The following is a 14998-nucleotide window of genomic DNA, read 5'->3' as shown; positions in this document are numbered from 1 at the left end:
CTGGAGAATTTTTATCATAAATGGGTGTTGAATTTTGTCAAAAGCTTTTTCTGCATCTACTGAGATGATCATATGGTTTTTATTCTTTAATTTGTTAATGTGGTGTATCACATTGATTGATTTTCTGCCAGTGTCTTTGTCCCCACAGTGAGCTACAGCTGCTCCCAGCCTCTGCAGGAGACCCTCCAATACTAACAGGTCGGTCTGGCCCAGTCTCTTATGAGGTCATTGCTTTTTTCCTGGGTTCTGGTGCACACAAAACCTTGTGTGCACCCTTCAAGAGTGGAGTTTCTGTTTCCCCCAGTCCTGTGGAATTTCTGCAATCAAACCTCTTTGGTCTTCAAAGTCAAATTCTCTGGTGCCTCCTCCTTCCTTTGTGAGACCCTCAGGCTGGGGAGCCTGACGTGGGGCTCAGAACTTTCACTTCTATGGGAGACCTTCTGTGGTATAATTATTTTCCAGTTTGTGGGTCACCCACCCAGCAGGTATGAGATTTGATTTTATTGTGATCACACCCCTCCTACCATCTTGTTGTGGCTTCTTCTTTGTTTTTGGATGTGGGGTATCTTTTTTGGTAGGTTACGGTGATTTTTTAGTCAATGGTTCAATGGTTAGTTGTGATTTTGGTATTTTTGTGAGAGACTGTGAGCTCACGTACTTCTACTCTGTCATCTTGTTTCTGTCTCCCTTAATGCCTTTTAAAGTTTACCTGTAGGGACTTCCCTGGTGGTGCAGTGGTTAAGAATCCACCTGCCAAAAAAAAAAAAAAAAGAATCCACCTGCCAATGCAGGGGACACAGGTTTGATCCCTGGTCTGGGAAGATCCCACAGGCCACAGAGCAACTAAGCCTGTGCACCACAACTACTGAGCCTGTGCCCTAGAGCCCATGTGCTGTAACTACTGAAGCCCATGTGCCTAGAGCCTGTGCTCCACAAGAGAAGCCACCACAATGAGAAGGCTGCACACCACAACGAAGAGTAGCCCCCACTCGCCGCAACTAGAGAGGGCCCACACACAGCAATGAAGACCCAATGCAGCCAAAAAAATAAAATAAAATAAAATAAAATAAAATAAAATAAAATAAAATAAAATAAAGTTTACCTGTAATAGATTTTCAGTTGGTAGATGATGATTCAGTTTCCCACATGTTGTTTTGACATGATTCTGTGGTTTAGAATGTTTCAGATACATATATCTAGGGTTCCAAAGAGAGATTTGGACCATTGAGAGATTTTTTTGTCAAATCATTAGCATATTCCAGATGGTAATTGGAGCTACTGAAATGGATTCTAAAGTGATTATTGATAGCTATGTATTTATTGCCATTTTGTTTCTTGTTTTCTGGTTGTTTTTATAGCTCTTCTCTGTTCTTTTCTTGTTCTCTTGATTTTGTTTCCTATGGTTTGATGATTTTCTTTTTTAAAAAAATTTATTTAATTTATTTTTATTTTTGGCTGCGTTGGGTCTTCGTTGCTGCATGTGGGCTTTCTCTAGTTGCGGCAAGCAGGGGCTACTCTTCGTTGCGGTGCACGGGCTTCTCTTTGCGCTGGCTTCTCTTGTAGCAGAGCACGGGCTCTAGGCAGGCGGGCATCAGTAATTGTGGCTCGCGGGATCTAGAGCACAGGCTCAGTAGTTGTGGCACACAGGCTTAGTTGCTCCGCGGCATGTGGGATCTTCCAGGACCAGGGCTCAAACCTATGTCCCCTGCATTGGCTGGTGGATTGTTAACCACTGCGCCACCAGGGAAGCCCTGATGATTTTCTTTAGTAGTATGCTTGTGATCCTTTCACTCTAGTTTTTGTGTATCTATTGTAGGTTTTGTTTTGTTTTGTTTTGTGGCCACACCATGTGGTTTGTGGGATCTTAGTTCACTGACCAGGGATTGAACCCAGGCCCTTGGCATTGATAGCGTGGAGTCCTAACCATGGACCACCAGGGAAGTCCCTCTATTGCAGATTTTTCATTTGTTGTTACCATGAGGCTCATATATGTTGACCTGTAACCATATCTATTACTTGTTTTAAACTGGTAGTCACGTAAGTTCAAACACATTCTTAAAAAATCTATATTTTTTACTCCCCTGCCCCAAGTTTTGTGTTTTTGATGTCATATTTTACATCTTCATGTTTATCCCTTAACTGTTTGTTGTAGTTACAGTTGATTTTACAATTTTTTTTTGTTTTAATCTTGGTATTAGCTTATTTAAGTGGTTGATCCTCAGCCTGTATTATATATTTGCCTTTACTATTGGGATTTTTCCTTTCCAGTAGATTCTTACGCCTTGTCGAAGACTTTTCTTTTCCACTTAGAGAAGGCTCTTTAACATTTCTTTTAGCATTGGTTTAGTATTCGTGAACTCTTTTAATTTTTGCTTTTCAGAGAAGTTGTTTATCTCTCCTTCAATTGTAAATGATAATCTTGCTGGGTAAGGTTGTAGATTTTTCCCTTTCAGCACTTTAAATAAAGTCATGCCACTCTCTTCTGGCCTGCAAAGTTTCTGCAGAGGAATCGGCTGATAGCCTAATGGGGGTTCCCTTGTACATGACTCTTTGTTCTTCTCTTGCTGCCTTTAGAATTATCTCTTTCTCCTCCTCTTTTGCCATTTTTAATTACGATATGTTTTGGTGTGGGTCTGTTTGGGTTCATCTTGTTTGGGATCCCATCTGCCTCCTGTACCTGGATATCTGTTTCCTTCTTTAATTTTGGGAAGTTTTCAGCCATAATTTCATCAAACACATTTTCAACCCCTTTCTCTCTCTCTTCCCCTTCTGGGAACCCTATAATGCGACTGTTGATACGTTTGATGTTCTTGTATAGGTCCCTTTAACCAGTCTCATTTTTAAAATTTGTTTTTCTTTTTGCTGTTCTGATTGGGTGATTTCCATCATAAGTTGCCTTCCAGATCATTTATGCATTCTTCTGTATCACCTACTCAGCTGTTAATTCCTTCTCTTGTGTTTTTCATTTCAGTTATTGTATTCTTCAGTTCTTTTTAAAAATATTTGTTTGTTTATTTATTTATTTTTGGCTGCTTTGGGTCTTAGTTGTGTATAAGGATCTTTCATTATGGCACACGGGCTTCTGTCTCATTGTGGCGCACAGGCTCCAGAGCGCGTGGGCTCAGTAGTTGTGGCACACGGGCTCTCTAGTTGTGGCGTGCAGGCTCAGTAGTTGCAGTGCATGGGCTTAGTTGCCTCATGGCATGTGGGATCTTAGTTCCCCGACCAGGGATTGAACCTGCGTCCCCTTGGAAGGCAGATTCTTAACCACTGGGCCACCAGGTAATTCCCCCTGTATTCTTCAGTTCTGACTGATTTTTTCTTTTTTCTAGTTCATTGTTAAAATTCTCACTGTGTTCATCTACTCTTTTCCCTATTGTGTTAGCATTCTTATTACTAATGCTTTGAATGCTTTATCTGGTAAATTATTTACCTCTGTTTCATTAGTTGTTTGTTCAGGGTTTTTCTCTTGTTCTTTCATTTGAAACAAATTCCCCTGTCTTCTCATTTTGCTTAACTTTCTCTGTCCCTATGAAATTATGTGACACATTTCCTTATCCAGGTCTTGAAGGAGTGTCCTTGTGTGAGAGCATCCCTATACAGTTTGCATGTGCCCAGTGGCCTTGGTGGGAGAGCTGTATCTGACATGAGTGTGAGTCACATCTTCCTCCACGGTGTCCTGGCAGCTATCATCTTGGTAGGAGGTGGGTTTAGAGATGGAGGGGCTAGAGCCAGGGCAAGGTGTGAGCTGGGGCTCCTTCTCTGCTCAGTGGCCAGCACCAGCCTACTGGGGGTGGGGGCAGGTCTCAAGTTGCTGGAGCAAAAGCCCTGAGGGTTTGGTCCATGTTTGTTTTTTCCCCTCTAAATGTGTGCTCTTCTCCCTCCCAGCATTGATACCCTCACCCCAGAGGGGAGCAGTGCTGGAGCAAGGAGGACTGAGCAAGTGCTTGGTTTGGGTTGTGGCATGAGCTAGAGTGGTCCTGGAACCAGTCAGAGTTTCAGACCACTCCCTAACTGTTGCTACCCCAAGTGCCAGCAATGTCTGCCCTCACCTGGCTCAGTTGCTGCTTGGGCCTGAGTCAGCTCTATCCCCTACCACTGTATACTCTCCTTGCCTGTGACAGTCCTTGTCCTAAAGTGGAGCTGCATCATGGAACTAGTGGGGCTGGAGCTGGCACTCAACTCAGCCTGGGTCATGCACTGTCAGTCGCAGGAAACAGGCCAGTGTCCCAGGCAGTTCCATTCTGTTTCCTCTGCCTTGTTTCAGGAGTAAACAAGTGTGTGCACACTGTTCACAAGCAGAGTCTGGGATTCTTACAGCCCTGCTATAGTCCCACTGGTTTTCTAAGCAGCTAAGGGGACTCATCCTTCCAGTGTTGTACCCCAGGGTGGGTGCCCAGTATTTGGTTTGAACTGCTCACTCCCCAAGGAGGATCTCTGAGTATATATAATCCCCCTCCTCTTCCATGTCCCTTCCCAGGCATGCAGGTCCCAACCTGATTGCTTCTTTTTCCCTTCTCTCCAATTCCATGTCGATCTTCCTTACAGCCTTGGTTTTACAGGAGTCTTTCTGTCTGTCTCCAGTTTGATTTTAGTGAGAATTGCTCCACATGCAGATTTTTAAAAATTATTTATTTTGGCTGTGCCAGGTCTTAGTTGCTGCATGTGGGGTCTTTGTTGTGGCATGTGGGATCTTTAGTTGCGGCATGAGGACTTCTTAGTTGTGGCATGCGGACTCAGTTGTGGCATGCATGCAGGATCCAGTTCCCCCCAGGGAACCAGGGATTGAACCAGGGATCAAACCCGGGCCCCCTGCATTCGGAGCATGGAGTCTCATGCACTGGACCATCAGGGAAGTCCCTAGATGTATTTTTCTTTTTCTTCAGCTAAGACAGCAAAAGAGATGATTTATTGTTACATGTTACATTCAGCCACAACTGAGAATAGAACTAGTCCAGTATGTCAAAGGTCCAGGGCAAAGGACCAAAAGGGACCGTTTTGATACAAGCAAGGTGGGTCTCTCAAAGGTGGTCAAGGCGATCAGAATGGTCATCGATGTTCCAGATCCACTGTGACAAGTTCTAGACAGTAGGCAAGCAGTCCAACAATTTGTACCAGTGTCCCTGGCCTCTGGCTTCCCTTGTTTCTGCTCCTGTGGCTTCCATGGGTGTACAGGTTTACTTGTACCTCTGCCTCATCTTTCTTCTTTTGCGCTTCAGCCTGTGCATTCGCTTCTTCCTCCACTTTGCTCTCATGGCACGGAGGTTTCTCTGAAGATGGCGCTAAGGCCGAGAGCCCTAGATGTATTTTTGATGTATGTGCAGGGGGAGGTGAACTCTAAGTCCTCCTACTCTGCCATGTTTATCTCCTCCTAGACTATATTTCAATGCTGATCATTGTCTGTTTGCCCTCAATTCCATTCTGTCACCCTGAATGATACAATTTCCCAGGCTTCCTTGTATATAGCCACATGCCTGTAGGCCAGAGTTTCTCAACTGTGCACTTGACATTTTGGCTGGGTAATTCTTTGTTGTGAGGGGTTGTCCTCTGCACTGTAGAATGTTTAACAGTATCACTGGCCTCTACCTATTGAATGCCAGTAGTACATCCTCCCTCTGAGCTGTGACAACCAAAAATGTCCCCAGATTGCCAAATATCCCCTGGAGGAAAGGGGGTCAAAATCACTCCAGTTGAGAACCATTGGTCTCGATCTTTATATTGCTGGTGGAAGACAGGCTACATTACCAAACTGTCTGTTTGACTTGGTTTGGAAGTCCCACACAACTTCCCAAATGGTGTTTGATAAGGTACAGAATACTAAATTCTGTAGGGAAGTGTAACACTTATAACCTAATCAAAAAGACAAAAGAACATGTGAAGCTGTGAAAGAATGACATCTGCTAAACTTGTGGTTATACGTAGGAAATTGAAAAAGAAGTAAGACAGGAAAGTCAGCCAATGGCTCAGGCCTCACAGGGTGAGAATGGCTTTTTGAGGCCACCAGAACCCAGAGCCTAGCCCTCAGGTTGTAGTTTCAAAAAATGATTACTCTTTTGCTTTTAAATTATATTTTTTAGAAGTGTTCATTTTAATACATATTTTGGCAAGAAACATTTATTGAGGTGTCTTCAACCTTTCCAATAATTCCCACCCCCTTCATCTTGGATGTTAAAATGTTAGCATTTTGATATGTAATTTTCCATACTTCTTCCAAGCCTCTACAGCCATATTTGTATATAGGTTTCTATATAGGTATATAGGGGTTTTTAAATAATAAAAAGGTATATTTATTAAATAATAAAAAAGGATCATAATATACACATTTTTGTGCAACTTACTTTTGTCACTCCCAGTGTATCATATAAACAGTCCTCAAGAACAACAGTTATAGATCTTTTTAATGGTTGCATAATATACCATAGTATGTATACATCATAATTTGATCAACAGATTTTCTGTTGAAGACATTGGGATTTTTTCTGGACTTTTTTCCCAACAACATTAATGCCATAATAAACATTCTTGTGTACATAGCCTTACATATTCACACTTTTATTTCTTTAAGCTAAATGAGATTTTGAATTGAAATGTATAGGTATATGTATGGTATTTATAATTTTAATAAATATTTCCAGATTACTTTACAACACTATGACAATAATGTATTATAGTATCAGTTTCCCCATATCCTGGTAAGCAATAGATGGTAAAAATAAAATTTGTTTTGTTTTTGTGTGTTTGAGGAGTGAAAAATGGAACCTCACTGTTTTACTTGCATATTCCTGTCTATAAATAGATTTGAACATATTTACAATTTTTATATAGTAAAATATATCTTTTTTTTTTTTTTTTTTTTTTTTGCTGTATGCGGGCCTCTCACTGCTGTGGCCTCTCCCGTTGCGGAGCACAGGCTCCGGACGCGCAGGCCCAGCGGCCATGGCTCACGGGCTCAGCCGCTCCGCGGCATGTGGGATCTTCCCGGACCAGGGCACGAACCCGTGACCCCTGCATCGGCAGGCGGACTCTCAACCACTGCGCCACCAGGAAAGCTCAAAATATATCTATTTTAAATGTTTCCTGTCTCAGGTAAAAAGGTTTTTCTTGATGCAAAGTTATATAATATTCTAAAATGTCTTATAATATTTTTATTGTATTTTTTCCTTTAGATCTTTGGTCTACCTGGAATTTATTTTTGTATCTAGTGTAAGGTAGGAATCTGTATTTGTATTTTTTCACAGTAATAATCATTCTGCCAGTATCATATTTTTTAGTACAAAAAGATTTGATACTAACTCCCCTACTAATTGTAGTTATATAAAACTTATATCAGGGGTATAAGGCCAATTTATTTGTTTATTTATTTATTATATTTATTTAGTTATTTTTTTAAAGATGATGTTGGGGGTAGGAGTTTATTAATTAATTTATTTTTGCTGTGTTGCGTCTTCATTTCTGTGCGAGGGCTTTCTCTAGTTGTGGCAAGCAGGGGCCACTCTTCATCGTGGTGCGTGGGCCTCTCACTATCGTGGCCTCTCTTGTTGCAGAGCATAGGCTCCAGACGCACAGGCTTAGTAGTTGTGGCTCCCGGGCTTAGTTGCTCCGCGGCATGTGGGATCCTCCTAGACCAGGGCTTGAACCCGTGTCCCCTGCATTAGCAGGCAGATTCTCAACCACTGCACCACCAGGGAAGCCCTATTTGTTTATTTAAATAGAATTGTGAAGTTAGCCAGAATATTAATGTTGGCTCTTTGAACATTTTCTCCCAAGTGGAAAATTCTATATGGGAAACCAAATTACTGTTGAAGTCTGCTTTGAAAGCTGAGGACTAGAGCAATTCCCTGGTGGCCTAGTGGTTAGGATTCTGGGCTTTCACTGCCGTGGCCTGGGTTCAATCCCTGGTTGGGGAAGTGAGATCCCACAAGCTGTGTGGCTTGGCCAAAAAATTAAAATAAAAAACAAAACAACAACAAAAAAAGAGAAAGCTGAGGACTAGAAAACAAGTTAAAAATCTTAGTGACTAGTGACTGATGTCTATGACAGTCTTTGGTATAATACAAAATATTTTGTTTTTGTCCCTGTTCCAAATACAGAACTCTTACCACCCTTGTAGTTTCCTGAGTGATAGGAGCATCATTTATTATTCATAAGAAGGCCCTTCCAGCACTCCTGAGTTTATGCTAATGGGGTAGCTTAGGGTAGGCCTTAGGGTGGGACCCCCAAGATAGCTTTGAGATGGGCAGGTCACCAGAAAGACCAAGTGATTAGAGGATGGGAACTTTTCAGCTTTACTCCTGACCTCCAGAGAGGGGGGCAGGGTGTGCTAGAGATTACGTTCTATAAAAACTCTTGAACAAAGAGTTTCAGAGAGCTTCCAAGCTGGTGAACACAATGAACTGCTGGGAGGGTAGGCACCCCAACTCCACATGACAGAAGCCCCTTTGCTCTGGACTTTTGTGGACTTTGCCTTTGTACCTCTTCACCTGGCTGTTCATGTGTATCCTTTGTAAGGATACAAAAGTTACCTGTACTTTGTAAATATAAGTGATGTGTTTTATTGAGTTCTGTGAGCCACTCTAGGAAATTATTGAACTTTAGGAGGGTGTCATGGGAACTCCCAATTCATAGCCAGTTGGTCAGAAGTCCAGGAGGTCTAGGACTTGTGACTGGCATCTGAAGTGGGGGCAGTCCTGTGAGACTAAGACCTTGAGCTGTGGGGTGTTCACCAGCTCCCAGTATTTAGTGTCAAAAATGAGTTGAATTGTTGAGCACCCAGTTATTGTCTGGAGAATCAGAGATTTGGTTGTTGGTGTTGGAGGACACCTCACCAATGTTCATCCTGTCAACCAAGGTACCAGAAATCTCATATTATATGTTTCACTAACTTTCTCATGTGAACTGTGCTGGCTACAAACTAAATTTCCTTGCCTTTGTTTTGTTTTGTTTTTGTTTTAAGCATCCATGCTTCCCATCACCCTTCAGTAAATAATTGTTTTCCTGTGTGCCAAGCTTCCTTTATGTTCTTCATTTATTCTTTCATTCAATAAATATATGTGATAAATATATGTGCCAGTTCTCTACTAGACAGCTGACAATACAGAGGTGAACTAGATGAACAAAATTCCTGCCATTGCGGGAGACAGTCAATAAAACACACAGAGAAAAATAAGTTAACAAATAAAATAGGGGAATGTGCTCTCTAATCATTAGAGTCTAATGTACTGAAAAAGAAGTAGAGAGGACTTGTTGTAGGGAAGGAGGCACAGGCAGAAAAGTATGACAAATACGTGGCAGGCACGTATGAATTTTAAGGGCTTCCAGAGTTATTTTGCACGTATAGAAGCAAATAGATATATTTGGTCTCCTTTCCACACACCCCCTTTTATTTTTTCACAAATAGCACTATAATGTACACACTGTTCTACATTTTGTACTATGCAACTTGGAGATCATTCCATATGAGAACTTAAAGAACTTCCTCATTTAAAAAAAGTGGCTTTGTAATATGAAAACCTCAATTTAGAGAATAGTAATGCTAAAAATATTTACAAGAAGGTCAACACCAGATTAACAGGAGTTTGAAAAAGTGAATGTGAATTTGCCAGATTTAGGGGCTAAGAATGACCTGAATTTCACGCAAGTAGTTTTCAACTACTTGTAAGGCCATAACTCTAGTTAGGAGGGTTCATTTTGTTTTGGAATACAATTTCTCTCTCTCATTTATCCTACCGGCCATGTGTGCCCCATCTGACCTTTCAGTACACTAGTAATCACAGTGATCACACAGTATTTAATAAACACCATCAAGTGTCTTTGATGCACAACATAAATAAATGAATGAATGAAATAGGATGTCCATAAACTTACAAATGTCTTTTTCAAAAAATCTGGGAATTCTCTATTTTGATAGGACACTGACTCTCATTTTATATATTACATCCTACCAACATAGCTGAGAATCAATTTATGAAATATTTTGTGAGATAAGATAGATGAAGTAGGGAGAAAACAGGGGCAAGTATGTCAGCCGGGAAGGGTGAGATGCCTGTGTAGTTAGGAACTGGAAAGAGTATAGGAGAGAAGAAAAGACAACAGGATTTGCTGACTGATTCAGTAGAGGGCATCAATCTGAAGGAACACTTCAATAATTTCAAGGCTTTCAGGATGAAGGAGATCATCACATTCAGAAATGAAGCAACCAGTTGTAAGGAGAGATTCTGTTTAATTTGAGGTACAAAGACTTTTGGCTTAAGATGGGACCCCAGAGTTACATTTTCAAAATTAGAACTTTTTTTAAAGGAAGAAACACCGTAAGTTGGTTTCTTAAATTCAAACAGTAATTGGCATGGTATAGGCAGAACCCACTTTAAGCTTAAGGACTGATATACTATAAACTCACAGAGGTCCCTTAAGTGGATAGAAGTACCACGTCCAGAGGCAGAGATGCCTGCCAAGTTTGGCTCTGGATCTGCCATGTATTATATGGGTCCTTACTTAAGGCTAGATGTGGAGTAACAGAGTCCTGGAAAATTTCAGGAAAAGTGGAAAGTAGAGGGGCTTCAAATAGGAAAGTAACTAATATTTTTTAGCTATTATGTACCCCTCACTTTCCATCTGGCTATCTTATTTAATTCTCATCACAACCCTACAAAATAGGTATTAGCATTTTAGAGATGAAGTCATTGGGTTTAGAAGAGTGAAATAAATTGCTCACGCTAGAAGGGAAGGACCTCAAATTCTAACCCAAATCCAGATGTTTATAGGGGCCAAGTCATGCTCAGTCCAGTTCTCATAACGCCCCACTTTACCCTGTATACTCATTTCATGAAGCCCAGAGAAGGTAAATCCCACATTTGGAGCCAAGCTGGGGCCAGAAAGCAGACAGGCTGACCACCCTCCCACCCCCGTCAAAGGTCTTTCCAGGGCTGACACACGCCTTTCAGGATATGACAACCTGCACCACCCTACAAGAGATAGAGAGAGGGAGAAAAAGCAGCCGGCTCAGGAGAGAAGCAAAGAGAAAAAAGGAGGCAAAGAGGAGTTGTCAGAATGGGGTGAGGAGGTTGAAGAGTTAACTGTGTCCTTTTGCGTCTACTGATAACCGTTAACAAATAGACCGACTACCTAGCGTATTTCAGGAAACTGAGCCTTGGCCAGCTTCATTCCTGATCGCCTTTCAGGAACTAAGTTTTAACCCTTAGCGTAAATCCAGAAAAGACAAAGTAAGGCGAGCAAGGTGTGCACTTCAGGCAAAAACGGAAACTCGCACTACGAACCAAAACTTGACCCAACTAGGCAGCAGCGATTTGACGACAGTTTGAAAGACAAGTTTGGCTGCAAGACTCGCCTGCCGCCGAGGGGTGGGGCCGCAGCAGCCCCAGCCGCGTTTCCTCTCGGCCCACACCGCCTCCGCCTGCCACGTGACCCGCCGTGTTGTGGTCCGGCCCGCGTGGGTGGCGGGAGCGGCGGGAGGGCGGGGGCGAAAAGGGGCGGGTCACGTGACGGGGTTTAAATCTCCCGCAGCCAGAGCCGCGGGGGCGCCAGTGCCGCGAGTCGAGCGGGAGGAGAGGAGGCGAGGGAGGAGGGCCAGAGAGGCAGTTGAAAGATGGCGGACGAGGCGGCGCTCGCCTTTCAGCCCGGCGGCTCCCCCTCGGCAGTGACGGCTGAGAGGGAGGCCCCGTCGCCGCCTGCCGGGGAGCCGCTCCGCAAGAGGCCGCGGAGAGACGGCCCCGGCGTCGGGCGGAGCCCGGGCGAGCCCGGTGGGGCGGCCCCCGAGCGTGAGCTGCCGGCGGCGGCCGGCGGCTGCCCGGCGGCGGCGCTGCGGCGGGAGGCCCAGGCGGCGGCGGCCGGAGAAGGAGACAATGGGCCGGGCTTACAGGGCCTATCCCGGGAGGCGCCGCCGGCCGACGACTTCTACGACGACGACGACGACGACGAGGGCGAGGAGGAGGAAGAGGCGGCGGCGGCTATTGGGTACCGAGGTGCGCAGGGCGCGGGCGGGCCGGGACTGCGCATCCCCCCCCTCCTCCCAGGGCCCCTCCTGGGGTGGGGGAGTGTCGGGCGGGCTGGGGGCTCGGTCCTGGCTCTGCGGCGTCCCCCTCCTCGCTAGGACCCTCCTTAGCTGCGCGCCTCCGGGGCTGCGGGCCCGGCTGCCGGAGCGGCCCGAGGACTCACTCCCTCCCTCTCTTTCTCCCCTCCCTCCTCCCTCGGCCCGCTGCCCGCCCCTGTGGCCTCGCGCTTTGCGCAGCCGCGGGGCGGGCTAGCCTCGCAGCTGGTTTTAAAAAAAAGTTTCTCTCTCCTCCTACTCTTTTAACGTATTGCTTTTGTTAAATGTCTTTTGCTTCTCCGCCCACCCCCCACCCCCCGCACACTTAAACCTGAAACTTTTTGACTGTCCCTTGCACTAACCTTTTGCAGTTGCCTTTGCAAACTGACACCTGTGCAGTTTGTGTGTGTGGCATTTTTTTTTGGAAGGCCTTTATTTTTAAACTTGTTTTAAATTTTAAAGAGTGTAGTTGCTTCTAAAGACGTTACCCTTCTGTGGTGCAACTAATAGTGGGCATAGGAGAGTAGTTTTAGAGTACTTTGAGTAGTATTTTTCCTCTAATCGTGTTCTTATAATGGTTTTTAGATTAAATATCTTCTTGTGTGTGTATATGTAACCCTGAAACACAAATTGACATTTTTCTGGCATAGTAAAGCAGATGTGATAGTTGTACATGTCTTGTCATCCTTGAGTGTTTCAGAGTTTCTATCCGGATAGATGTGCGTCTTTGTTAATATTTGTATCAATAAATCCAGTGGACCAATAAATCAGTGGACCATTTGATCATATCAAAAGGCAACAACGTGTGCATTAGGGATTGGATTAGAAAAACAACCCCTGTTTTCAAGAAACATAGTTTAATAAGGGAAACGAATAATGCAAAGGTATTTTTGTATGTTTAGTGTTATATAAGAGAAGTGCAAGTTGCCATGGTTATATTTGCACGATGTTTTTGGATAAATTTTTATTTGATAAGTTTTATGAACTATTTGTGATCGATAAATTCAGTCTAACTAGGTTACTACTTTTTGTGTTTTGTTTAAGTAGACGTAATTTCTTTCTAGATTTTGATGAACTGAAACTTAGATTCCGAGCAGAATCCCTAAAGATGAGGATATACTGTTCCTGTGAATGGTGCAGATTGATCCAGTAGGCATTCTTTACACAGGCAGTATGAATGTTAAGTGCTTTATTCATTGAAAATTGTTGCATCATAATTATAGATCTTCATAATTTTAGATGCAGATTGTTTCAGAAACCTTGAGTTACTTTTGGTTTCTTTTGCAGATAACCTTCTGTTTGGTGATGAAATCATCACCAACGGTTTCCATTCGTGTGAAAGTGATGAGGATGATAGAGCCTCACATGCGAGTTCTAGTGACTGGACTCCAAGACCACGGATAGGTATGGTTTCACAGTTTAAGAGCTATCGTTTTTCAGTATTCTCTTTTTATGTCAACAAAAAATATACTTCTCTGTTCCTTTGTAGCCTGTTGATGAGGTTCTTAGGTGTTTGATGAGATTTAGTGTCATCTTGTTTTTAGGGAAAGTCTAGGCTTTGTTCTGTTTTTGTTTTTAAATAATCTCTGTGTGTAACTTTTTTATTGCTGGTTTCCTGTACTAGAAATATAAGTCCCACGGGGGCAGGGATTTCTGACTGATTTGTAGACTTTTGTCAGTGCCTAGGAAAGTGTCTGGCACATAGTTTGTCCTCAGAAATATTTATTAAGTATTTTGATGAAATGAGAAATATTTTGAAGTAGAGCACAGTATCAGATTTTTATACCAAGGTAGTAACATGACCATCTCAAAATGTTCTTTCTCTTAATGTGCTGGTTTTTTTCAAAAATGCCTTGACTGCTTAAACATAGTAACGATTAGTTCATTTTTAGTGTTTATATTTACTGTATTTTTGGTTTTCTCAAGCTAGGAACTGATCTAAGAAATTTCAGGGTAAAGAATTAAAGCTCAGAACATCAGCATTGTATGTATCATTTTGGGAGACTGGTTAAGATTAACTTGAAGATTATTATTGGAAAAATTTTAAAGATAGTATAGATTTCCTTTTCTTTTTTCTTTATGTCTTTAATGATAAATAGTGTGGGCTTTCGGGACTGGTAAGATCTTCCTGTGTTGATTTGTAGAACCCTTTTGCACATACTTCTGTCTTTTTTTTTTTTTTTTTTTTTTTTTGTGCGCTACGCGGGCCTCTCACTGCTGTGGGCTCTCCCGTTGCGCAGCAGGCTCAGCAGGCTCTGCACGCGCAGGCTCAGCGGCTCTGGCTCACGGGCCTAGCTGCTCCGCAGCCTGTGGGATCTTCCCGGACCGGGGCACGAACTCGTGTCCCCTGCATCGGCAGGCGGACTCTCAACCGCTGCGCCACCAGGGAAGCCCTTTCTGTCATGTTTATGTTGTATTTTTCTAGATTTTCATCATAGCAATTTAATTTTAGTAGTTAATTAGTTTGACTCTTAAAATACATACTTGGTATTTTATAGCTCTAGGGGCAGACTCAACTCCTGATCTCCCTAATCTCTTTTGGATATAGCATTAGATCTGAAGATTCTGTGAATGAAACACCATTATAGTGCATTTTTTTACTCTGCAAAACAGCGTTAAGCATTGCTAATTTGTTACTTCAAAAAATAAATGAGATTTTCAATTGTTTGGAAGTGGATCTGATCTAGTTCTTTTCCCTCTTGATATAGGTCCATATACTTTTGTTCAGCAACATCTCATGATTGGCACAGATCCTCGAACGATTCTTAAAGATTTACTACCAGAAACAATTCCTCCACCTGAATTGGATGATATGACACTGTGGCAGATTGTTATTAATATCCTTTCAGAACCACCAAAAAGGAAAAAAAGAAAAGATATTAATACAATTGAAGATGCTGTGAAATTACTGCAAGAGTGCAAAAAAATAATAGTTCTAACTGGAGCTGGGGTATG

At 42.8% G+C, this 14998-nt stretch overlaps 1 protein-coding gene across 1 annotated transcript in view; it reads left to right on the top strand.

Moving 5' to 3' along the window:
* The first annotated feature begins 11542 nt into the window (after positions 1 to 11542).
* Positions 11543 to 14998, top strand: part of SIRT1 (sirtuin 1) — a 32335-nt gene continuing 28879 nt past the window's right edge. Inside the window, exons 1-3 of the mRNA XM_059054945.2 lie at positions 11543 to 11978; positions 13331 to 13447; positions 14752 to 14993. Of these exons, the coding sequence (XP_058910928.1) occupies positions 11603 to 11978; positions 13331 to 13447; positions 14752 to 14993 (735 nt within the window). The 5' untranslated portion in view covers positions 11543 to 11602. The remainder of the gene's footprint in view (positions 11979 to 13330; positions 13448 to 14751; positions 14994 to 14998) is intronic.

This window comes from Kogia breviceps, chromosome 2, assembly GCF_026419965.1.
Source record: "Kogia breviceps isolate mKogBre1 chromosome 2, mKogBre1 haplotype 1, whole genome shotgun sequence".
Classification (NCBI taxonomy): Eukaryota; Metazoa; Chordata; class Mammalia; order Artiodactyla; family Physeteridae; genus Kogia; species Kogia breviceps.
The sequence above is the reverse complement of the archived record's forward strand: the minus strand, read 5'-3'. Positions and strand labels throughout refer to the sequence as shown.